Here is a 22,285-nt window from a genome sequence, read left to right as displayed (position 1 = left end):
GGGTGGGGCCTTGGTTGGCCCCAGAGGGGGAGGGGGCGGGGGCTGAGCCAGCCTGGAGGCCCCCTCCCCACAGGTGGAGGGAGGTTACCAAGGCCTCACCCGTCAATCAGCGCAGAGGCTCGGGTGGTTTGCATAGGAAGAAACCTTCATTTCTGTGTCATGATTTCTTAACCACTTTAGACTAATTCCCTTTCTACACTGTCCAGATTGTGGTGGACGTGCTAATGATGAATTATTAAAAGGCACAATTAATCACCACGGCCACTTAACGACAGCGATGGCATGAGTAAGCAGGCGATGGGCTCTGTAGACTTGTCCATTTCTCTGACACCCGAGGGAGGGACTTGGGCCTTTCCTGCCTTTGAGGTATCGGCCCTGAGACCTTGGGTGGCTGGGTGGGGCACAGCTTCAATTTCTCCCTGTCTCCAAGTCTCTGGGTGCCGAGTCTGCTCCAGACTTCTGACCCTCTGGATACCTCTGTGTCCCCGTGACTGCTCACGGCCGTCCCCCTTCCCTGAGACTGGGCAGCTGACCAGTCACCTTCCTTCCAGGGGCCTCAGGTTCACCAGCAGGCAGGGAGGGGCAGGCAGAGGGTGAGAGCAAAGGGAAAAGAGAGAGAAGAAGGAGGAAGAGGAAGCAAGAGTTTTTTTTTTTAAAAAGGATAAGGCATGGGCAGGAGGCAGGGGCCTGGGCACAATGACTTGCCAGGCCACCCTGCACCCAGGTGTTACAGGGACTTAGAGGGCCAAGAGGGACCCATGCTCAGAAGGGTCAGCACCTGTTGCCTTCAGGACAGCACCTTGTCAGTGCCTTGACGGCAGCTCTCCGAAGGCCCTGGGGAGGCTCCCTGCCTCCTTCCCCGGGAACCCTGGAGCAGGAGCCCTTCCTCTCTCTCCTCACAGGCCCTCAGGACAGGCTCAGGGACTCTCCTCAGCTGGCCTCCTTGTTGGTCCTATGGGGGGGGGGGGGACTCAGAGTGAGCAGGAGGAAGGGGAGGCCAGATGAGGGGCTCCCGGGTACTCCCCACCGGTCCCACCTCCCTCAGCCACATGTGGGCCTCCTAGTGCCCTGTGGGCCGTGCCTTCCGCAGCCCCCCAAGCCTGCAGGGTGCCCGGCGGAGTTGATGGTGTTGGTGGAGGGTGGGCCTGAGGTTTGGGTGGCCAGGGATCTGAAGGGAGGCGCCTGCTGGGGGGGGGGGGTTGCCTGTATAGCAGGAAGCCTGCATGAGTGGAGGTGGGGGGGGGGAAGGGTTAAGGCATAAGAAAGGCAAGAGGCAGGGGGAGCCCCCCCCCCCCGCCCCGTGGAGGGTGCTAGAGGAGGAGGAGGAGGGAAGGGGCAAGAAACAGGAGAGCCCATCCCCCAACCTCCCCCACCCCCACCAAAGCCCCTTCCCCAGGTCTCCCCTCCCCAGACTCCAAGGCAGGAAATTAGGAGGCCACTACCGATATGTTTGGGTCATTTCCACATGCTTTATTCCAGCAATCAAAATAATTAAAAACATCTCAAATTATTATACACATACAAAATAGGTACAGAATCTTGCTTCCTCCCACCCCTAGGGGGAAAAAAACTGCTTTGTGCTTTGGGAAGTTGTGCTCTGGAACCCAGAGAGAGGACACAGGACAGAGAGGCGGCGAGGATGGGGTGCAGCTGAGGAGGAGGGCTTCCAGAGAGAGAGAGAGAGAGAGAGAGAGAGAGAGGTGGAGAGAGAGAGGCGGCCAGCGGGGTGGAGAGGGGGTGGAAAGGAGCGCGCAGAGCTGCGACGCTCTCTCCCCCCCAAGTTAAATAGCACCTTTAGAAAATTCACGAGTCCCCATCCGCAAGGAAAAAAAAAAAAACAAAAAAAACAAAAAAAAACCAAAGAATAAAAAAAGACTTTGAACAAAAAGGAACATTTGCTGGCCTGGGGGGTGGGGCGTCTCGACTTCTTTAGCACCAGTGATTCCTTCCCCACCCCACCCCATCACAGAGATGTAGCACCTTTGATATAAAATGGGGAGCCCCCTCCCACCCTGCCCCCATCCCCACCCCCACGCGGTTGCCCCGGTGACACAGAAAGACACGAAGAGGTAGTCCTTCAGCAACACAATTACATGCGGAACAGAGCAGTCTCTCCCGCCCAGCCCTGTCGCGCGGGGGATTGACACGTGTCCCCGAATGAATCCGATGTTTCCTTCCGCTCTGTCGTGGCCCCTCCTGACTTTCTTCCAGACCCGGCAGGCAGGCAGCGAGGGGCCAGGGGTCCCCCCTCATGCCCCCTCAAAAACGAAGGGGGTATGTTGCTGGAGCCACGGGGACGCCAGATGGTGAGGCTTCTTTGGTAGTCTGCGAACCTCAGGTCCCCCCAGGGTTTGGGGGTTGCTGGGTGAGGGGAGTGGGCTGGGAGTGTGGGGCGGGGGGTCACTGGGGTGTTTTAGCATTGCCTTTGGTTGCTGGGCAGACAATGCATTGTTTCCTGTGTCTTTTTTGGGGAGACTTAGATTTGGGGAGCGGTGGAGGGGAGGCCCCAAGGAGGGATGGAGAAAGGAGCAGAAAGGGCAGTGTTGGGGTATCATAAGCCCAACGGGCAGAAAAGGACTTACCCCCATATGGGTCTTCAAGCAAGTGGACCAAGCTTCCTTTTTTAAAAAGTTATTTATTTATTCTTTTTTTTTTTTTTTTTTTTTTTGGTAAGGTTGAATGTGCTTTTTGGTTTTTGGTCATGTTCGGTTGGTCAAAGATAAAAACTAAGTTGGAGAGATGAATGCAAAGGAAAAAAATATTTTCCAAAGTCCATGTGAAATTGTCTCCCATTTTTTGGCTTTTTGGGGGGTTCAGTTTGGGTTGTTTGTCTGTTTCCAGGGTCAGGGGCGAGTGGGTTGGGTGGGAGGGAGCCAGGTTGGGTGGGAGGGAGTTTACAGGAAGCAGGCAGGGCCAATGTCGATGCCGAATTCCTGGTCTGGGGCGCCAACGTCCAATGGGGCCACATCGATGATGGGCAAGCGGGAGGTCTTGGTGGTTTTGTATTCGATCACTGTCTTGCCCCAGTTTCCGGTGTGACTCTGGGGTGAAGGGGAGACAACGGGAGAGGGGTGTCACCAGGCGGGAGTGAGGGGGTGACAGAAGTGTGGCCTGCCAGGAAAGCCAGAGCCCGGAGAGGGGCCCGGCCAGGGACTTACCGTGCAGCCGTCGTAGGTGACGCTGTAGGTGAAGCGGCTGTTGCCCTCGGCCCGGATCTCGATCTCGTTGGAGCCCTGGAGGAGCAGGGCCTTCTTGAGGTTGCCAGTCTGCTGGTCCATGTAGGCCACGCTGTTCTTGCAGTGGTAGGTGATGTTCTGGGACGCCTCGGTGGACATCAGGCGCAGGAAAGTCAGCTGGATGGCCACATCGGCGGGATCGGAGCCCTGGCCGCCATACTCGAACTGCAGGGGAGGAGGAGAAGCGGGTGAGTGACCACGATGGAGCCTCTAGTCCTGGCCTCCCTCCCTGGAGTCCTCCGACGGCGTCCCAGCAGACCCCTCCCCGATCCAGAAGTGGCATCATGCATGGGCATCGGATGTCTGAGCCAGCATCGGGGACCCAGGACTCCAGCCTCCCCACCCAGCTCCGTCTGCCCCTAGCCCGGCGCGGACCTCCCCTCCCGCCCCATCTTGTGAGAGTGGCTCCAGGGCCAACTTCCTCACCTGGAATCCGTCGGTCATGCTCTCGCCATACCAGACGTGCCTCTTGTCCTTGGGGTTCTTGCTGATGTACCAGTTCTTCTGGGCCACGTGGGGCTGAGTGGGGTACACGCAGGTCTCACCTGTCTCCATGTTGCAGAAGACCTTGATGGCATCCAGGTTGCAGCCTTGGTTGGGATCGATCCAGTATTCTCCTGCAGTGGGACCGAGCAGGATGGAGTCAGGGGAGGTATGGCAGCGGGGACACACATGGGCCCCTGGGCCCCTCAGGGCTCAGGCCCGTGCTGGCAGGAGGAGGAGGACGGGGGAAGGAGGAGGAGGAGGAGGAGGAGGAAGGGCACAGCCGGGGCAGGCCCTCACCGCTCTTCCAGTCGGCGTGGCACATCTTGAGGTCGCGGCAGGTGCGGGCAGGGTTCTTGCGGCTGCCTTCGGGGCTCCGGATGTTCTCGATCTGCTGGCTCAGGCTCTTGAGGGTGGTGTCCACCTCGAGGTCACGGTCACGGACCACGTTGGCATCATCGGCCCGGTAGTAGCGGCCGCCATCGTGAGCCTTCTCTTGAGGTGGCTGGGGCAGGAAGCTGAAGTCGAAACCACCGCTGGGAGGACCGGGAGGACCGGGGGGTCCAGGAGGGCCGGGGGGACCCTGCACAGAAAGGGAGAGGAGTCGGGATTACCAGGGTCCAAGCGCCCATGGGGCTGGAGGGCCACGGGCAGACGGGCTGAGGGGCTACGTACAACAGGGCCAGCATCACCAGTGCGACCACGAGGACCGGGGGGGCCGATGGGGCCTGGGAGACCGTTGAGTCCATCTTTGCCAGGAGAGCCAGCAGCGCCGGGGGGACCCTGCAAAGGGGAAGGTGGTTGGAGAAAGCCTGCCAGAAAGCACAGGACCACCAGCCCAACTCTTCGGAGAAACCCACCACCCTCCCTGCCTGCCTCTGGTTCCACGACCTCATCATCGGCCATTCCCACAGTCGGGCAAGACTGTCCAGGACCCTTCTTCTCCCGACCCCTGCCCCCAGACCCTTCTGCAGAGAGGCGGGGACACCTGTATACCAGGCAGAGGGCCCTGAAGGGAGCCTGGGCTTGGGTCCCAGCAGGAGAAGATAGACAGAGACGTGACTTACTCGGGGACCAGCAGGACCAGAAGCTCCGGAAGGACCTTGTTCACCAGGAGAGCCCTGAAGGACAGATGCAAAGGCGACGCAGGCTCAGTGGGGGTCACACGCGGCCAGCAACCTGCCCCCCGCCTCGTTATTCCGGACGTCTAGTCCCAAGGTGTCCACAGGCTAAGACGCCTCCCACAACCCCTCTTTGTGAGCCTCGCCGTCTCAGAAGGCCCTTGGAGATGCCCATAACTCTTCAGACCCCGGTCCCCGCTAGGGAGGAGTGAAAATGACTATCAAGAGGGGAAACTGAGGCAAAATCGCCCCTCATTGTGTGGCAGGGCTCAATGGCAGCTGGGGGCTGGAGGGGTGCCGAGCATACTCACGGGAGGGCCAGGGGGACCCTGGAGACCGGAGAAGCCACGGTGACCCTTTATGCCTCTGTCACCCTGTTCGCCTGTCTCACCCTTGTCACCTCGGGGGCCTTGGGGTCCCTAGGAGAGAGGAGAGGACAGGCTGTCAGGCGGAAGATCCATCAGCACCGAGTCGGGCATACCTTTGGGCCGGGTTCTGAGGACACGAGGGCCAGAGCAGGGCACTTACAGCGGGACCACGAGCGCCGACGGGGCCGATGGGGCCGGCGGGACCAGCGGGACCCTGGGGAGAGTGAAGAGTGTGTTAGATCCTGCTACAGCCTGAGCTGCGGGACGAAACCACCCCTCGGCCACATCCACCCTTCCTCACACCCTTCCCCGCCGTGCCCATCCCTCCTGAGCCCCACATGAACCTTCATGTGAATTCAGGCTTCACGTGAGCTGGGGCAGGCAGCTGGGGACGAACCCCATTCCCCGGGGGAATAAGGGTGGTACTGCCTGGGGGAGGGGCCTCGGGACTGAGCTGTGGCTCAGTTTTCTCAGGAAGGCCAGGGGCCCCGACGTCGTGTAAGACCTCCTCTCCTCCCCCAGCCTAGGTGAAGCCAGATGTCCATCTGCGGGCCCGTAGGCAGGCCCGGAGAGTCCCCGGGGCCTGGCTACTTACAGTCTCACCACGGTCGCCATTCTTGCCAGCGGGGCCGACGGGACCAGGGGCACCAGGAGCGCCAGGAGCACCAGGGGGGCCAGCAGGGCCGGTCTCACCACGGTCACCCTGGGAAGGGGAAGGGAGGGGGCTATGAATCAGTCCCAGCTCAAGGGGCTAGGCTGGGGCAGGGGAGTGGCAGGTGGGGCTGGGGCCCTGGGATGCAGCCACCTTACCTTGGGGCCGGGAGAACCATCTCGTCCAGGGGAGCCTTCAGCACCAGGAGATCCCTGCGGAGAGAGAGCGCGAGGTGAGTGTCAGCCAGAGGAAGTCAGGCTCAGGCAGAGGCCAAAATGGCCAGGCTGAGGGCACGGGTGTGGGGCTGGCGACCGCTCACCTCACGTCCAGACTCGCCAGGGGGTCCAGCCAATCCAGGGGGGCCCATGGGACCAGGGGGGCCACGTTCACCACTTGGTCCAGAAGGACCTTGTTTTCCAGGTTCACCCTGAAGGAGAAGAAGGAGTCAGGCCAGAGATGGGCTGGGGGGAGGGCCCCCAAGCTCGTCTACCACACCTGTCTTGTCTGGCCCCAGCACCCCCCCCCCACCCCCTGCAGCCTCCAAGCCCCGTGATGGTTCTTCTCGGGGTCCCCCAAGGCGAGGGGGGCACTCACAGAGGGGCCGGGAAGACCAGGGAAGCCTCTTTCTCCTCGCTGACCGGGCAGGCCAACCACGCCACGCTGTCCAGCAATGCCTTGAGGTCCGGGAGTGCCGGGAGCACCCTGCGGGAGGGCGATGAAGGTGAGGCGCCTTGCAGGGCCCCGGGAGCACGGCCCCCGCCCCGGGGCCCCTCCGGAGCACTTACAGCAGGTCCGTCAGCACCAGGAGATCCTTTCTCACCGGCAGGGCCGGGGGGACCAGGGGGACCGACTTCCCCGGGACGCCCAGCGGGGCCAGTCTCACCGCGGGGGCCTTTGCCGCCTTCTTTGCCGACAGGGCCGGGAGGGCCAGGGGGTCCAGCATTTCCCTGGACGGGGAGAAGAGGGGCTGTCAGGTTCCGGTGGATTCCGGAGCGCCGCTGAGGCCTCAGATGGGCCCGCCACCCTCCAGACAGCCTGTCCCCCGTTCCCCGAGCAACGGAGTCACTGCCATGATACTTACAGAGGGGCCGGGAGGACCGACTCGGCCAGCAGCACCAGGGAAACCAGTAGCACCCTGGCAGGAGAGGACAAAGGAGTCAGGAGGACAGCAGCCCCCTACCTGGCGCAGCGCCCCCATCTCTGAACCCAGGTTGGAGTGACAGTCCCAGCGGAGGCACCGAGGGCGATACTCACAGGGGGACCGGCACTGCCTCGAGCACCTTTGGGTCCAGGAGCACCAACGTTGCCCTGTAGGAGAGCACAGAGCCATGAAGACTGGGCCAGGCCCAGACCCAGGCCCGCCTGCGGCTCGGGGCTCAGAGGGTGGGACACTCACGATGGGGCCGGGGGGTCCAGTGGGGCCAGCGGGACCAGGGGGACCAGCATCGCCTTTAGCACCAGCATCTCCGGGCTCGCCTTTAGCACCAGGTTGGCCATCAGCACCCTGGGGGAGGAAGGGGTGTGGTGAGCGGAGGAGGGGGATGGGGCAGCGTGAGGAACTGGGCGGTTCCACGGGGCTGGGGAAGGGCGGTAAGTCCAGGCACAAAGATGCTGGGGACACCATCCCCTCTCCACGCCTCTGTCCTTATGCGGTCACCCGAGGTCCCGGGTCCCAGGCGGTGATAGAAAATGATGGGGGTCTTGGTACTCACAGGGGGGCCAGCGAAGCCAGCAGGGCCGGGGGGACCAGGCTCACCACGGTCTCCCTAGAAGAAAAGGAGGCGGACTGAGAGGGACTCTGACCTGGGGGAGGCGGGGTGGATGGCGCAGGCAGGAGGGGAAGCGGGGCCCTGAGGAGCATGCCCCAGGGCCCAGAGCAGGTGAGAGTGAAGGCGGACGAGGCACAGAAAGAGGGCCGGGAAGGGTGAAGCAGATGGGCGGGCGGCGTGTGGGTCTTCGGTACTTACGGGGGCACCACGAGCTCCAGTGGGACCAGCGGGGCCGCTGGGACCAGCTTCACCCTGAGAGGGAGGGACAAGAGGCGCAGGTCAGCTGCGCGCTCTAAGAGCTCCCAGCAGATGACCCCGGGAGAGTCTCCCTTCCTTTCTGGAACCTCCCACCTTCAGGTCACCAGCTCAGAATGGCAGGACCTCCCTCCCCCAGGCCGGAATCACTCCCAGGTTCGCCGGAGAAGCTGTGTGTTAGGGAAGATGGTGGGGTCACCTCACCTTGTCACCGGGGGCACCAGCGGGGCCAGGAGGACCAATGGGGCCAGTCAGGCCACGGACACCATCTTTGCCAGGAGAACCATCAGCACCTTTGGGACCGGCATCGCCCTAAAGACACAGGGAAGGCCTGAGACATCCGGCGGGGGCAGGGAGGTGACCCATAGCATCCTGCTACCGGCTTCCACTCCTCCCCAGCTCTGCCCTGCCCCGACCTGTGCTCAGGACTCAAGATCTTTCAGGGGAGCCTGGTGGAACCTAGGTTAAGAGGCCCATGCCTTGTGTGGAGGGATGAATAAGGGATTCCCCCATCCAGGAGGCCACCCTGCTTCCCATTACCATGGTAATTCAGGGGGAGGGAAGAGCCTTCATAGGCTGGTGGAGGATTTATCAGTGAAGAGGCCAGAAGGGAAGAAGGGAGGATTAAGGAGAAGAGGGAAAGACCCCAGGGAGGGTAAAGAGGGAGGCTGAACAGGTCACGATCTCGCGGTCCGTGAGCTCGAGCCCCGCGTCAGGCTCTGGGCTGATGGCTCAGAGCCTGGAGCCTGTTTCCGATTCTGTGTCTCCCTCTCTCTCTGCCCCTCCCCTGTTCATGCTCTGTCTCTCTCTGTCCCAAAAATAAATAAACGTTGAAAAAAAAAATTAAAAAAAAAAAAAAAAAAAGAGGGAGGCTGAAGCATCCAAAGTAGAGGGAGACAGAGATGGGAACCCTACGTGGATCAGGGGAGGAGGTGTGGGACTGTGGGACTTACTCTGTCACCCTTAGGGCCAGGAAGGCCAGCTGCACCTCGTTCACCAGGCATTCCCTGAAGGCCAGGAGCGCCCTGGCTACCGGGGGCTCCGGGGGCACCAGCATCACCCTAGGTGACAACCGAGAGGACGGCCATGAGCTTTGGGGTCCCAGGAGTGGGTCACAGCCCCGAGCGCCCTCACGAGATCTCCCAGGCTTGCTTGCGAGGATAAAGATGAGCCGGCTAAGAAGAGGAAAGGCTCCCAGCCTGGAACTTCAGGCTGCTGGGGGACCCCACCCAGTTTTGTCCCCCTTCCAGCCCTCCCCCACATCTAGGTGGCTTTGGCCATGGCCAGGCGCCCCTGCCTCGAGAGGGGCTAGACCCGGTCCCCGTGCTGGCCTCACCTTAGCACCATCATTGCCAGGGGCACCATTGGCTCCCCGAGGACCGGCAGGACCGGGGGGACCTTGCACACCGCGTTCACCAGGGAAACCTCTCTCGCCCTGGAAAAGAAGGACAGGGCACGTGATGGCTGCTCGAGAGACAGGGCCAGGCGTAGGGCATCTTGGCGGGAACAGTGCCACTTACTCTGGCTCCAGAGGGGCCGGGGGCACCAAGATCTCCAGGAACACCCTGAGGAGGAGGGAGGGACAGACAGGTGAGCAACCCCCCCCCCCCACTAGAAAGCATTCCTGTTCTCCTCCTGGGGGCTGGCCCTTGGGGTCTGTCATTAGAGACCAGCCCCTTCTCACAACCTGAACTGGGATGCTTTCTCTACTTCTCCTGGGGATGTGTCAAAGACTGCCCTCTCTTCAAACTCTGGGCTGAGGGAGAGTCAGAGGTATCCCTGCAGCTCTAAAAAAAAAGGCGTCCAGACTGGCAGCCATGCGGAAACTTCTAGATCATATCATGCTGCTGTGCAGCGCCCAGCTTCCCTCTGTGTGGCTCCCTTTATGAAGGAAGTCCTCTGGGGAGGGGGTCTAACCTTGATCCTAGCCGAGGGTTATCTGATCAGCCGGGAGGACTGACCTCTCCCTCTAAATGCCCCGCATTCCCCACCTGCTACCTCTTACCTGTTCGCCAGGTTTGCCTGCTTCACCGGGAGGACCTGCGGGGCCAGGAAGACCCTGGAGGTGGGAAATGGGGGAGGGGAGGGGGTGGGATTAGAATCTGAAAAAGGACAAAAGGGAGCCCATACCTTAACCCCCAGGCCAGCCTTGAGGCCTCACCTGGAATCCGGGAGAGCCAGCAGGGCCCTGTTCGCCTCTCTCACCAGCGGGGCCCTGTCACAGAGAGAACGCTGCGGTCACCAGAAGACCCAGGAGAAAAGGGGTGGGGGGGGGGGGTGGTATCTCCACCGTGCACAGTGCGGCCTCCCCAGGCTGTCTCTTAGGGACACTTACGGCAGGGCCGGGGGGTCCCTGAGCTCCAGCTTCTCCATCTTTGCCAGCAGGACCCTGTGGGGAGAGAGCAAAGGATCGGGGAGGTGAGGAGGGCAGCCGACAGAGGGAGCAGGGCAGGTGGGGTGCCGGGGGGAGGGGGTGGGGGGACAGGGCAGACCCCGCTGGGGGGCCTCTGATGCCCTGGTGATGGCTGTGGCCTTCTGCGCCCCTCCTGCAGGGGAGGGGACGTGTCACGAGCAGGGGCAGGAAGGGGACAGGGGACCATAGGGCGATACTTACAACAGCGCCAGGGGGCCCAGGGACACCTCGTTCTCCTGCTTTGCCGGGCTCTCCCTACGGGCAAAGACAGTCAGGGAGTTAAGGGGGCTTAAGTGGGAACACAGGTCCCCTGGGTCCTTCCTGTTTACCCTGAGTGGTTCTTTTAGGGGTTTTCTTCTCGCCCAGCTCTGGGCCTGGCGAAACGCTTTGCTGGCTTTTTCTGCTGGTCCCTTGGTGTCTCCCTGAGGCCTCTTCCCTCTGAGACCACATGCCCCTTCAGGCTGCTGTCCCCCCGCCCCCCCTTTCCTTCTCGCCGCCATATGCCTACGGTGACCTGCTCGCAAAGGGCTTTCACCTCCTCTGGGACCTATTTTTCAAAGAACCCACCAAGATTTGGGGGTGCCTATCTTATAAGAGGCCCATTCTACCCCGTGGGGGGGCGCAGGGGGGGGCCCCAACAATGCTTGTTTCCAAGGATAGAGCAATGGTAGTGGAGCCAGAATCAGTCTCTCGTTTTTATGGATAAGGAGACTGAGGCCCAGAGAGGGGCAGTGAGCGGCCTGAGGCCACACAGCAAGTCAGCGGCAGAGCTGGGACTGGCGCCCAGGCCTTTCATCTCCCGGGAGTGCCTGTCCCTGGCTCTGCGACGTCCCTTGAGGAATACTCACAGCAGCACCTTTAGGCCCAGGGAATCCCATCACACCAGCCTGACCACGGGCACCGGGGGGGCCTGGGGGTCCGGGGCGACCATCTTGACCAGCGGGACCCTACGGACGGACGGAAGGCACAGATGGGAGGCGAGGACAGAAGGTGGGCGGTCGGGAGCGGGGGAGGGGCCCCCGGGGAGCGGTACTTACAGGAGGACCAGTTTTGCCATCCGGACCGGGGCTGCCGGGGCTTCCGGTCAGACCCTAGTGGAGAGGGGACAGAGACATGTGAGTGAGGGTGACAGAAGAGGCGAGAGGGCCCTTCAGAGGGCAGATGCGCGGTCCCGCTCCGGGTGCCTCATTCCAGCCCCCACACAAGGCAAGGGTCTCGGGGCAAGCGGGGCAGAGGGGCGGGGGGCTCACCTTGGCACCAGGCAGACCAGCTTCACCGGGGCGACCAGCTTCACCAGGAGAACCTTTGGGGCCAGCAGGGCCAGGAGAACCACGTTCACCGGCGGGACCCTGGTCGGGGGGAGTCACAGGGACAATTAGGGGCTCGAGTCTGGGCTTCTTTTTTACCACGGGCCGGCCTCTTATTCCTCCGGTGGGGCAGGGTCGGGTGGCTCAGACGGTGGCAGGGGGAAGGTCAAGGCGAAGCCGAGTGTGAGGAGAGAGTGCGCGGCCACGGCGCGGAGCACTGATGGGGGCGGGGGGTGGGGTGGGGGTGACTACATGGGGAGGGGCAGGTGATGTCCACGGAGCAGGGCCAGCACCCCAGCCACGAAGAGAAGTTACCTTGGGACCAGCCACACCATCTGCGCCAGGGAAGCCACGGCTACCGGGTCCGCCCTGCAGGAGGAGAAGAAGCCAGTGAGCCCCGACACGGGTGCACTGGGCTGGCCTTGGGGGCGAAGAAGGGGACACTTACGCGCTCGCCAGGGGGTCCGGGCAGGCCAGTGGGGCCGGGTTCGCCTCGGGCTCCTCGCTTTCCTTCTTCCCCAGCGGGGCCAGGGGGGCCTTGGATACCAGTGGGGCCCTGGAGAGGGGCAGAGACGAGGGGAGGACCTGCGGTGAGGGGCTGACCTGAAGGCCCCCTCCCGTCCTCCCGGGGTTCCCCGGGGGCAGATGGGCTGAGCTGGGGGGGGTGGGCTGAGCTGGGGGGGGGTGGGCGGGGGACTTACGGGCTCTCCCTTGGCGCCAGTGTCTCCTTTGTTGCCGGGGGCACCAGGTTCGCCCTGCGGGAGGGAAAAAAAGATGAGCAGGCGGGGGGGGGGGGGGGGGGGGGGGGGGAGGGGGGAGGGGAGGGGAGCTGGTTCGCATCCTCACGCTTCTCAGGCGGGGCCACGCCAGACGGAGCTGGCGCGCGGGTGGGCACAAGTGAGAGAGTGATACTTACACTGTTACCCTTGGGACCGGGAGGGCCGCTGGGGCCCTGGGGTCCAGAGGGGCCTCGGGCACCAGGGAAGCCAGGAGCGCCAGCAATCCCAGGAGCGCCCTGTGGGAGGCAGAACAGGTTGAGCCCCGGAGCGGAGGGCGTGGGGCAGGGGGGAGGGGGGCGCCGGGGGCGGCTTTGAAAGCTGCAGGATACTCACGTTGGCACCTTTGGCACCAGGCTGTCCGTCAGCACCGGGGTTTCCCTGTGGCCCGGAGAGAGGAGGGTGAGTGACAGGAGAGGACTCTGAATTGGGGGGTGGCACGGGGGCACTGAGGAGCACTTACAGCAGGGCCAGCAGCACCAGCAGGGCCGGGGGGGCCGGGCTCGCCACGCACACCCTGGGGACCTTCAGAGCCACGGGGTCCTTGGGGACCAGCTTCACCCTGGGTAGGAGACAAGGACAGGTCAGGAGCCCAAGCGCGTCTTTGGACGCCAGGAGGTGAGGGTGGAGGGCAGGGACAGGAGAGCAGGAATTAGGACTCCAAGATCACAGAAGAGGACCTGAGGACAAAGGTGCTGGGGCATGGGCTTCTCCGGGTTTGGAGAGCAGGGAGGCGCCCATCCCTTGGCCTGTGGGTGCTGGGCTCAGAGCGGGGGCAGGGATCTCACCTTAGCACCAACAGCACCAGGGAAGCCGGGAGGACCAGCGGGGCCAGTGGGACCCTGTGAATGAAATGGAGCTGTTAGTGAGAAGGAAAATGGCCACTGTGAGTCACCCCCGGCGGCAGAAGAGGTCCTGGGATTCGTGGCCACGGGGCCCGCCCCCGGTGGGAGCCCCAGGAGCCCTCGGGGCTCCCAGGCACAGAGACCCCGGGGCTGTACTCACAGGGGGGCCGGCAGCACCGGTAGCACCGTCATTTCCACGAGCACCCTGCGGGAGAGAGAGGGGTGGCCCCAGTCACGTGCACCGAGTGCTGGCAGGTCCCCGCAACCCCTCAGGAACCCCTTCCAGTGCCCCGGGATCCCCCCAAGGGGCCAAGAGGACTTACAGCAGGGCCAGGGGCTCCGGGGCGTCCTCTCTCACCAGGCAGACCACGGGGACCCTGACGACAAAAGCCAGGAAAGACGAATGAGATCAGAGACACACTCTTCCCCCCAAATCTCATCTCGCCCCTCTACCCTGTTCCATCTCTTCCTTCTAGAACTGGACACACTCACCATCTGGCCAGGAGCTCCATTTTCACCGGGGCTACCAGGCTCGCCCTAGAGAACAGAGAATGAAGTTAGGAATTTGTTCGTGGTGGGACTGGGTGGTGGGGGCCCCAGATACTCAGGCATCCTCTTACCTTGGGACCAGCAGGACCAGCATCTCCCTTGGCACCATCCAAACCACTGAAACCCTAAGACAGGGAAGAAGGGCCAAGGTGAGTGCCGTTGGAAGGGGTGGACCACCTTGGCCCTCATGTTGACCTGGCAAGGTGCCTCAGGGGGTCACCACAGCCATCCCCCCTGTCTCTGCACTAGACTAGACCCCAACTGGCCCAAGATCTCACCCAATCCTATGGAGATTTCTTTCCCAATGGAGGGAAGTTCTTTTGGATGGCTACGCTCTATCCCTTGGGACTTCTGCAGCTGCCACCCCACCTCGACACCCGCAGGAGGATCCTTTGGGGGAAGGGGTAGGATGGTGGGGTGCTACAAAGGGGACTTACTCTGTGTCCCTTCATTCCAGGAAGGCCAGCAGTTCCAGGCAATCCCCGGGCGCCCTGGAGAGAAAAGAAAAGGAGGAGAAAGGCAGGGCCATTAGAAGACGCCACTGTGGACCCAGTGCCCAAGTGGAGCCCCCCTGTGGCAACGTCCAGGGCCGGCCACGCATTCCTGCTCACCTGAGGTCCAGGAGGCCCACGCTCACCAGGACGACCAGGCTTTCCAGCTTCACCCTGAGAGGGAGAGAAAAGGCCATGATGCCCATGCCTTGGAAACGTGTGGAAGGTCTGAATTTTCTTGGCATTGTTGAAGGTCAGGTTTAGGAGCCCAGAATCTTGTCTTTGGATTTAGAGCACAGCTTAAATCTACAGTGAAATCCTTGCTTGGTGAATTTTGAGTCCCTCTGAGGGAATTTCTGTTTATTTCTGTATAGGGAGAGCAAATCTGAGGTGCCCAGGGCAGTCAAGCCTAAGGAAGTCATTCACCCCGAGGGACAGTGTTGGGGATTGCTTTGAAGTGGCTGGGGTGAGGGGAGGGTCAGTCACCTCCACTGGGGAAAGGGGGAGCATCCCATAAAGGGTGAAGATCATTGTTCAAGGGCAGTCCCATGCATCAGGGAGAACTTGGCCTCCTTTCTCTGGGTATCATCTTCAAAGGTGGTGGGGCACTGGAGTGGAGATTACAGGAACCTAGCCCATGGAGGCATTGGGGGCTAGATGGGATCATCTTGCCTGGGTTACTTACGTCATCTCCGTTCTTGCCAGGGGGACCAGGGGGACCACGGGGACCCATGGGACCCTAGAGGAAGCAGGAAGAAAGGAGATTAGAATGACCAGGATAAGGGGAAAAAAAGAAGGGGGAGGCTGGGATTGGAAGGAGGAGTCAAGGAAGACTTCAGATGGCAGGGGTGGAGGAGTCCTTCAATAGGACAATCCACATGTTTGTAGAGGGAGTATGTATTTGGATAGAGTACAACTTGTTGGGGGGGGGGGGGGCGGCACTTACTGAAGCTCCAGGCTCGCCGGGCTCACCAGGGGGGCCTTGGAAACCTTGGGGACCCTGGAGGACAAGGAAAGAGGGATTCAGTTAGGACAGGTCCCTGTCAGTCTTTCCCCATCTCACCAGGAGATCTCTCAGAGCACCTGACCTGCCCTCATCCCCATCCTCCCTTCAAAAGACCAAAGCCCAGGGTGGTGTATGATGATATCCTGGATACTTACAGGTGCGCCGGGGGGACCAGGGAGACCACGAGGACCAGAAGGACCCTACAGAAGGGGGAAAAAAAAAGAGCGGCCATGTTGATACCTCTGTAGGAAGGTGCAACATGGGTGTGATCTTGCTGTCTTACAGTGGTTCCTGTTGGAGTGTTCCCACTCGTCTGGCATCCTCTCTGAATTTCCCCCATAAACCACCTCTGACACCACCTCTGAAATTCCCCCATAAACCACCACTGGCCCATCCTGTCTAGATTCCCACGGGCTCCTCTTCTGTCAACTCTGCACCCCAGTGGCTCACCATGGGGCCAGGCACAGAGATTCCTCCAGCTGACTTCTCATCGTAGCCGTAAGACATTTGGGGAGCAAAGTTCTAGAAGAAACAAGAGAGAGGCGAGGGCATGAGAAATCAGTGAGTTGAGAGGCAAAAACATCACTGACAATGGGATATTGACATACGCCTCTTGGCCTGATGCACTAAGAAAGTCAACAACATCACTTGTGAGATATTCCTGCCCAGAAGGCACGGCCCAACTCCATTTATGGGGACACATCCGGCCAACCTGAGCTGAGGGCCACTAAGATAATTGGCCTTTACGAAGCAACTGACTTCTTCAAAAAACTCCAAGGTCATGAAAGGCAAAGGAAGTCTGAGGAATGTTCCAGAGTAAAGGAAACCGAAGAGCTATGACAATTAAATGCAATTTATAATCCTGGATCCAGAAAAAAGATGCCACAGAGGGTATTATTGGGATATTGGTGAAATTTGGATAGGGACTGTATATTCAGATCATAGTTATGTATCAGTGTTAACGTTCCGAAATGTAATCACTCTACAACGGTCACGTAAGAGAAAGTTCTTGTTCTCGGGAAATACAACCAAAGCTAAAGTAGTTTGGAGCAAAAGGACACAACATCAACTGATTCTGGAACAAATGGTTCAGAAAGAAAAATAACGACGATTATATGTATACATAGAGACTGACAAAGCAAATGTGACAAACTGCGAAGGGTATGTGAGAGTTCTTGGCACTATTCTTGAAGCTTTTCTGTAAGTTTGGAACCATTTCAAAATACAAAGTATGCCATCTGCCAAAAAACACACAAAAAACCAAAGAACAGGAGGTGAGGGGAGCACTCGGGGCCGGCCTGCCAGGAGTGTGTTGAATCTTCACTTACTCCTCCGAGGCCAGGGGGTCCGGGGGGTCCGGGAGGGCCGGGGGGTCCAGGAAGTCCAGGCTGTCCAGGGATGCCGTCGCGGCCAGGAGGGCCGGCAGGTCCCTGCAGCGGGAGAGGGCGGGCGGCGGTGAGCGGTGAGCGCAGGCCTGGAGCCACGCCCACCTCCAGCCCCGACAGCTGAGAGCGCAACGCTTACCCTTGGGCCTCGGGGGCCAGTGTCTCCTTTGGGTCCCTATGGGGTAAGGGGGAGAAGAAGCAAAAGAAGTCGAGTTAGAGAAGGGAGGCGCTCGAGGACTCTGGGTGGGGGTGGCGGGGGGTGGCAAAAGTCGAGGGCAGAGGATTACCTCGACTCCTGTGGTTTCTTGGCCGGTAGGTGACGCTAGGGGAGAAGACACGCGGGTGAGCGGCGGGGTTGCACCGGGTGCTCCCGGCGGCCCCGCCCTCCCCCAGCCCCAGGCCCCTCGCCGTACCCTCGCCGTCGGGGCAGACGGGGCAGCACTCGCCCGGGGGGACATGAGCGCCGGGGCAGTTCTTGGTTTCGTCGCAGATCACGTCATCGCACAACACGTTGCCGTTGTCGCAGACACAGATCCGGCAGGCCTCGGGTTTCCAAACATCTCGGTCATAGTACCTGAGGCCGTTCTGTACGCAGGTGACTGGTGGGACTGGGGCAAGAGGGGAAAGGAGGGGCTGTCAGCGGCGCTCGAGCCCCCCGCCCCCCACCTCGGGGCTCCAGGGACCCCCAGCCCTACCCTCCTTTCCCGTTTGTCTTAGAGACACATTTAGATTTTCCATTTCCCGCCGCCTCCTTCACCACCGCCCCGCCCCCCAACCCTTTCCCCAAATCCTTAAAAGCTCATCTGCTCCTCATCAGGGCCGGTGACAGCGCCGAGGCGCTCGGCCAGGGCGGCTATAACTCTTTCCAGTTCTCAGGAATTTAAACACAGCTTTAGGCCGGAGTTGCTTCCAACTCCAACCCCAGCCCATCGGCGCTGAAGCCAAGTGAAATAAAAAGCCATTGGGTGGGGGAGGGGAGTTGGGGGACTGGGGAGGAGAACAAGAGGGGCCCCAACCAGAGGGCAGGCTCCTGGGGAGTGGTTTGGGTGGAGACGGGGGCGGGGACGGGTAGGAGGAGAGAAGGGAGGTCCAGCCCCCGTCCCGCCCATCCCGGGGCAGGTGGGATGGCGGGGGCGGCGCTAGGAGGATGGGGCGGGGCCTATTGGCCTGAGGTCCCGCCCAGAGACTTGAATTATACCTCCAAAGTAGGATACACCCCACCCTCCAGCCCCCAGACATCTCAAAAGCCCTCTCTCGGGACAACCCCCGTTTCCTAAACCTAGCCAGGACCTCTGGGTCACTCCTTGGCCAAAGAACCAAAAAGTCCGCAAATAGTAACGAAGTTAGCTAACCACGCCCACCGCGCGAGCGTCTACCCAGACAGCCACTAGGTGGCGGGCAACACTAAGCAATTTCCTCGGCCTCGGCCACTTCTTTCAGAGACTGAGGCTACCGGGTTCCCAGTTTTATTTTCCAGGTCTAGAGGCGGGGTCCACAACCGGCAATAGCGCCCGTCCACTCCACGCAGCCCCTGCGCGGGGAAGCGCTGGACGGGGAGGCGCGGGGCTCCGTGCGGATCAGCAGAGGGCGCAAGGACCCCGCCCTGTCAACTCCGCGCCAAAGTTTCTCGTCCTCCAACCCGCCCACTCTCCGCGCCCCCTCCCCCCTCAGCCCAGCACCCCCGCAGCCCCAGGAACACTGTCTAGCCTGCAGAGAGGGCAAACAATCTTTCCTTATGAATCATCCCAAGCCTTCCTGATCCCTTTTACATCTCGGGCTCCAATTTCCCAGCACGGCGCCCCCCATCCCATCTCCGACGTCCTTTCCCCTCACCCGGCGCGCAGACCCCCATTTCCCCCGTGGTGCTCCACAGAGCGAGCCCGGGACTCCCTCCTGTGCCAACTCGGGCGGCGCTCCATTCTCCCCTCTCACTACCGGCGGGGCGGGGGGGGGGCGCGTTCCTCTACACCCCCCACCCAGGGTACACTGCCTTCTCTCCCGGGGCGCCCAGGAAGAGCCCTCGCCATCTCCCTTCCGTCCCTGAGTCTCCGGAGCATCCCGAGTCTTAGTTTAAGTCGCGGACCCCCGGGACAGAGCGCAGGGCGAGGTACCAAGTAGCCTTGGACTCCCCAAAAGTTTGCGACTTACTGTCTTCTTCTTCTTGGCCCTCCTCTTGGCCGTGCGTCAGGAGGGCGGTGGCCGCTAAGAGGAGCAGGAGCCGGAGGTCCACAAAGCTGAACATGTCTAGACCCTAGACATGTAGACTCTTTGCGGCTGGGGTGGGGGTTAGCGTCCGCTCATGCGTGGCCTCACACTCCGCGTGCCTCCTGCTCCGACCCCGAGGAGAAACTCCCGTCTGCTCCGACGACTGGCCCGGGCCCTTTTTATACCATCCTGACGGAGTGCGGGGAGGAACTCGGTCCCTGGGAGAGGGGGAGCCGGCCGCCCGCCCCCCAGCCAATCAGAGCTGCCTGGCCCGGCCCCCAATTTGGGAGTTGGAAGGGAGAGGGGGAGGGGAGGACGGGGAAGGGAGTCCACCACGCATTTCCCCCTTCGAAGGGCTGCCTCCCCAGCCCCCCAGCCCAGGCTGGGCCAGAGGTGCTGCTGCGGAGGGATGGCTAGGTCCTCAGTATAGTGCGGGCTAAAGACTGGGTCGTGGGGCCCCCTTGGGCTTTCTTCCTGAGATCCCTCCGTCTGGGGGATCTGGAACTGAGGGGCTGGCAGGGGAGCCTTCCCGAGGTGGAAGGACTGGGGGTGATTGGGAGAGGGCCGTCCTGGCCATGCCTCATTCGCCTTCCTGACCTGTCCCACAACAGCTAAAAGATGGGTAGAAGAGACCAGGTTCTCCCTCTAAAAGATGTGCCCGTTTAGGGGTGTCTTCTGGTGTGGCTGGGATATGAAGCTTAGGCATATTTGGGGAACACGTTAGAGATTCCTTTGCAGACATTAAGAATCAGATACTTGGCGGGGCGGGGGGGGGGGGGGGGTTGTTGGCCAGAAGGGGTTTATCTTGAGGATGTCAATTCTGCCATGCTTGAGGCTTCAGGATGGAAGCCTGGAACGCTCTCCCCCAAACCTGAGGCGGGACTGAGAGAGGATGGGGTGGGGAGGTTGAGGCACTGGATGAGAAATTTGACTGCGAGGTCTCTCCAGAAGGAGGCTTGGTGGTTAAGTGGCCAGGCAGCCGAGTGGTCGTGGGAAGTTGCCGGGACTCTTTTATGCCCAGGCGAGTGGGTTTGCATGGGAGCGCCAAGATCACTAGTGACCTAGAAAAGGGTCCTCTGGGGGGTTGGCCCAGGCTGCAGCCAGGGCCTGGTTAGAGACCCCCGTACACAGCATAGCGGAAGACTTGGGTGGAAGGCACTGGGTCAGAGAGAGGGTGCTCCTTCGGGAGCTGCGGAAAGCCGCTCACTGCTTGTACCTGGACTTGAGGTTGGGGACAGAGGGAGAATTTGGGTGTCTGGGGGGGGGGGGACTAGGCTTTGGGGGCTCGGGATGGAATTGAAGGGGAGGTTGATGACTTTATTTTAGAGGATGTTTTCCACTGCTGTCCCTCTTTCCTGAAAACCCGGGGCATTGCTCTCTGCCCCTGGCACCAGGAGAGGTTCTTCTGTACCCTGCATGGAGGTGAGGATCCCAAGAACAACAGGCTCCGTTGGGGGGAGATGCCCCCAAAGCTAGTGTCCTCCCCTGCCCGTGTCCCATCCTCCCAACGGCACCCTACCCTTGGCTCTACCACAATCTGTGGGCCCAAGAGAAGCCAGTTGGGGTCCCTTGCAATGCCCGTCAACTCCAGGCCCTCCTGCCTTGGGGCCCCCACCCCCATCGTTCCAGAGCTGCTAACGTGGAAGCGGGGAGTCCCCGCCTCCCCCAAACCATCCAAGATTCCATTGCCTCCCCCCCACCCCGCCCCTCTCCACGCCCTCCCCCAGCTGGTTTTGTGCAACGAAGGCAAAGGAAAAAAAAAAAAAAAAAAAAGACCAAGGGAACAGAAGGGGAGGGAGCCACGTCGGCGTGGGCCGTGGGCAGCCAGGATGAGCGGTGCGGGTGGGGCGGCAGAGGGAGAGTGCAGGGGCTATAATTAAAGGGAAAATATAGAGTTTCCAGAGAGGCAGGGCTGCAGACAGCAATGGAGGGACGGGCCTTCATCAATTATCCTCACCATGTGGCAGCAGCTTGTGGCCCAGGGTCTGCCCCCGCCTAGTGCCAGCGACTGCAGGGCAGGACAGGGGCTGAGGTGCTGAGATGGCAGTTTCTGCACCCCCCCCCCCAGTGTGGGTCAGGGTCAAGGGGCGCCCCTCCCCAACAGAGGACAAGGGTCCTGTCGCTTGGCAGTGATCGCCTGGGGCAGGGCGTCACAGGCTTGGGGTGAGGGTTGGTGCCTCATGCCAACCTCCCTGACTGGCTCCAGCCTGCAGTCCCCTGGTCCAGGCTGTCCCACGCCTGTCTTAAAGAAGAGATTAAGCCTCGGATGAGAAGTAGGAGCTTGGGGTTCTTGGGCCCGGGATTCTGAAGGATGTTCAGGGACCCCTGAGGTTGGCGGGTGGTGTGTGTGTGTGTGTGTGTGTGAGAGAGAATCACTGCCCCAACATCCAGTTTCAGACTTCTGTCCCCGGAGCTGCGGGGAGAGGCTTTCCAAGCATCCTTTACACTCTTTTACACGTGGCACAGAGCGGAGGCCCAGGGCCTCCTCTGCCACTTTCGACTTGAAACGCTTGGCGGGCACCCAGCCCAAAGATGTGTCTTTAATTTCTGCAGCATGACAGCGAGAGGAAGAATGTGCTTGGGGTCTCCTCCCAGCCTGGCTGGGCCTCCTTGGGCTTGAGACTTGGGGGGGGGGGGGGCGGAGGGACGAGGGAGGGAGCTGGGAGAGGGGAGGAGACGCCACCTCATCTTTAGGAAACTCTGAAGCTCTGGCTTCTTCTGGAATGTTAGGCTTTGTCCGGCATTTGGAGTTGGGGGGAGAGCAAAAGCCAAAAATCTTCCCCCCCCCCCGCCCCGCACACACACCCCAAGCAATGGTAAAGTCATCAGCACTTAGGGAAAAAAAATTCCTCAAGAAGAAAAACAGAAAGAGGAAAATGCTGAGCTCTGAGTTCTCTGCTTTTCCAAATTTCCCCAAGTGCCCTCCCTCCATGAGAGAAAGGGCAGGCCTGGGTGCCCCAGCTCCCCCCCTCCCTCGAGACCCCCCCCCCAGGTCCCCCGTCTGGACTCTGTGGTGTGGGGCAAGGACGCAGTGGTGCACCTGGGGACAGTGGGGGGTGGGGATCAGCCCTTTCCAGCTGCTTTGACTCTCCTTCCCCAGTCTGACCCTCCACAATGCCCCTCTACCCCACCCTGGCCGCAGCTGGTGATGGAGGGACCCTAGGAGAGGGTTGAAGAGAGAGAAGGGGAGGGGCTCTGAGAGTGTGACTGCAGTGGAGAGCTTGGTCTCCACGGGTCCCCATCACAGAGCTCTGCCCGGGTCCTGTCGAGGGTCCCTGGGGACAGAGTCTGGGGCAGACCCCAAGTGTGTGGGATCCTCTTCCTCCCTTGGGGCCCTTGGGGCCTCAGCGAACTTCTTTGGCTTCCAGGCCGGGCTCTGTTCTCTCTCAGCCTCAGCCTCCATCCAAGTCCCTCAGCCTTCCGA

The 22,285-nt window shown here is 61.2% G+C and overlaps 1 protein-coding gene across 3 annotated transcripts; it reads right to left on the bottom strand.

Moving 5' to 3' along the window:
• Positions 1 to 1,449: 1,449 nt before the first annotated feature.
• On the bottom strand, positions 1,450 to 19,124 carry COL1A1 (collagen type I alpha 1 chain). 3 transcript variants are annotated; one of them, XM_045488446.1, is made up of 51 exons: positions 18,805 to 19,124; positions 17,070 to 17,264; positions 16,944 to 16,978; positions 16,796 to 16,831; positions 16,600 to 16,701; positions 15,722 to 15,793; positions 15,427 to 15,471; positions 15,212 to 15,265; positions 14,951 to 15,004; positions 14,386 to 14,439; positions 14,212 to 14,265; positions 13,846 to 13,899; positions 13,718 to 13,762; positions 13,549 to 13,602; positions 13,386 to 13,430; positions 13,169 to 13,222; positions 12,844 to 12,942; positions 12,717 to 12,761; positions 12,521 to 12,619; positions 12,306 to 12,359; positions 12,053 to 12,160; positions 11,920 to 11,973; positions 11,548 to 11,646; positions 11,335 to 11,388; positions 11,146 to 11,244; positions 10,499 to 10,552; positions 10,220 to 10,273; positions 10,046 to 10,099; positions 9,890 to 9,943; positions 9,405 to 9,449; positions 9,221 to 9,319; positions 8,838 to 8,945; positions 8,089 to 8,196; positions 7,828 to 7,881; positions 7,573 to 7,626; positions 7,257 to 7,364; positions 7,115 to 7,168; positions 6,942 to 6,995; positions 6,646 to 6,807; positions 6,455 to 6,562; positions 6,180 to 6,287; positions 6,019 to 6,072; positions 5,804 to 5,911; positions 5,369 to 5,422; positions 5,152 to 5,259; positions 4,787 to 4,840; positions 4,395 to 4,502; positions 4,020 to 4,302; positions 3,663 to 3,853; positions 3,159 to 3,401; positions 1,450 to 3,041 (listed from the first exon to the last, which is right to left on the bottom strand). In XM_045488446.1, exons 1-51 carry the CDS (start codon positions 18,896 to 18,898, stop codon positions 2,895 to 2,897), a joined length of 4,386 nt encoding a protein of 1,461 aa, XP_045344402.1. In that variant the 5' UTR covers positions 18,899 to 19,124; the 3' UTR covers positions 1,450 to 2,894. The 3 variants fall into 3 exon arrangements, with proteins under 3 accessions (XP_045344402.1, XP_045344405.1, XP_045344404.1); XM_045488449.1 differs by lacking the exons at positions 6,455 to 6,562; positions 6,646 to 6,807 and having other exon boundaries at positions 18,805 to 19,057; XM_045488448.1 differs by lacking the exons at positions 12,844 to 12,942; positions 13,169 to 13,222; positions 13,386 to 13,430 and having other exon boundaries at positions 18,805 to 19,026.
• Positions 19,125 to 22,285: the final 3,161 nt, after the last annotated feature.

This window comes from Leopardus geoffroyi, chromosome E1 (genome assembly GCF_018350155.1).
Source record: "Leopardus geoffroyi isolate Oge1 chromosome E1, O.geoffroyi_Oge1_pat1.0, whole genome shotgun sequence".
NCBI classification, from domain to species: Eukaryota; Metazoa; Chordata; class Mammalia; order Carnivora; family Felidae; genus Leopardus; species Leopardus geoffroyi.
This window is presented reverse-complemented; position numbering and strand designations above follow the sequence as displayed.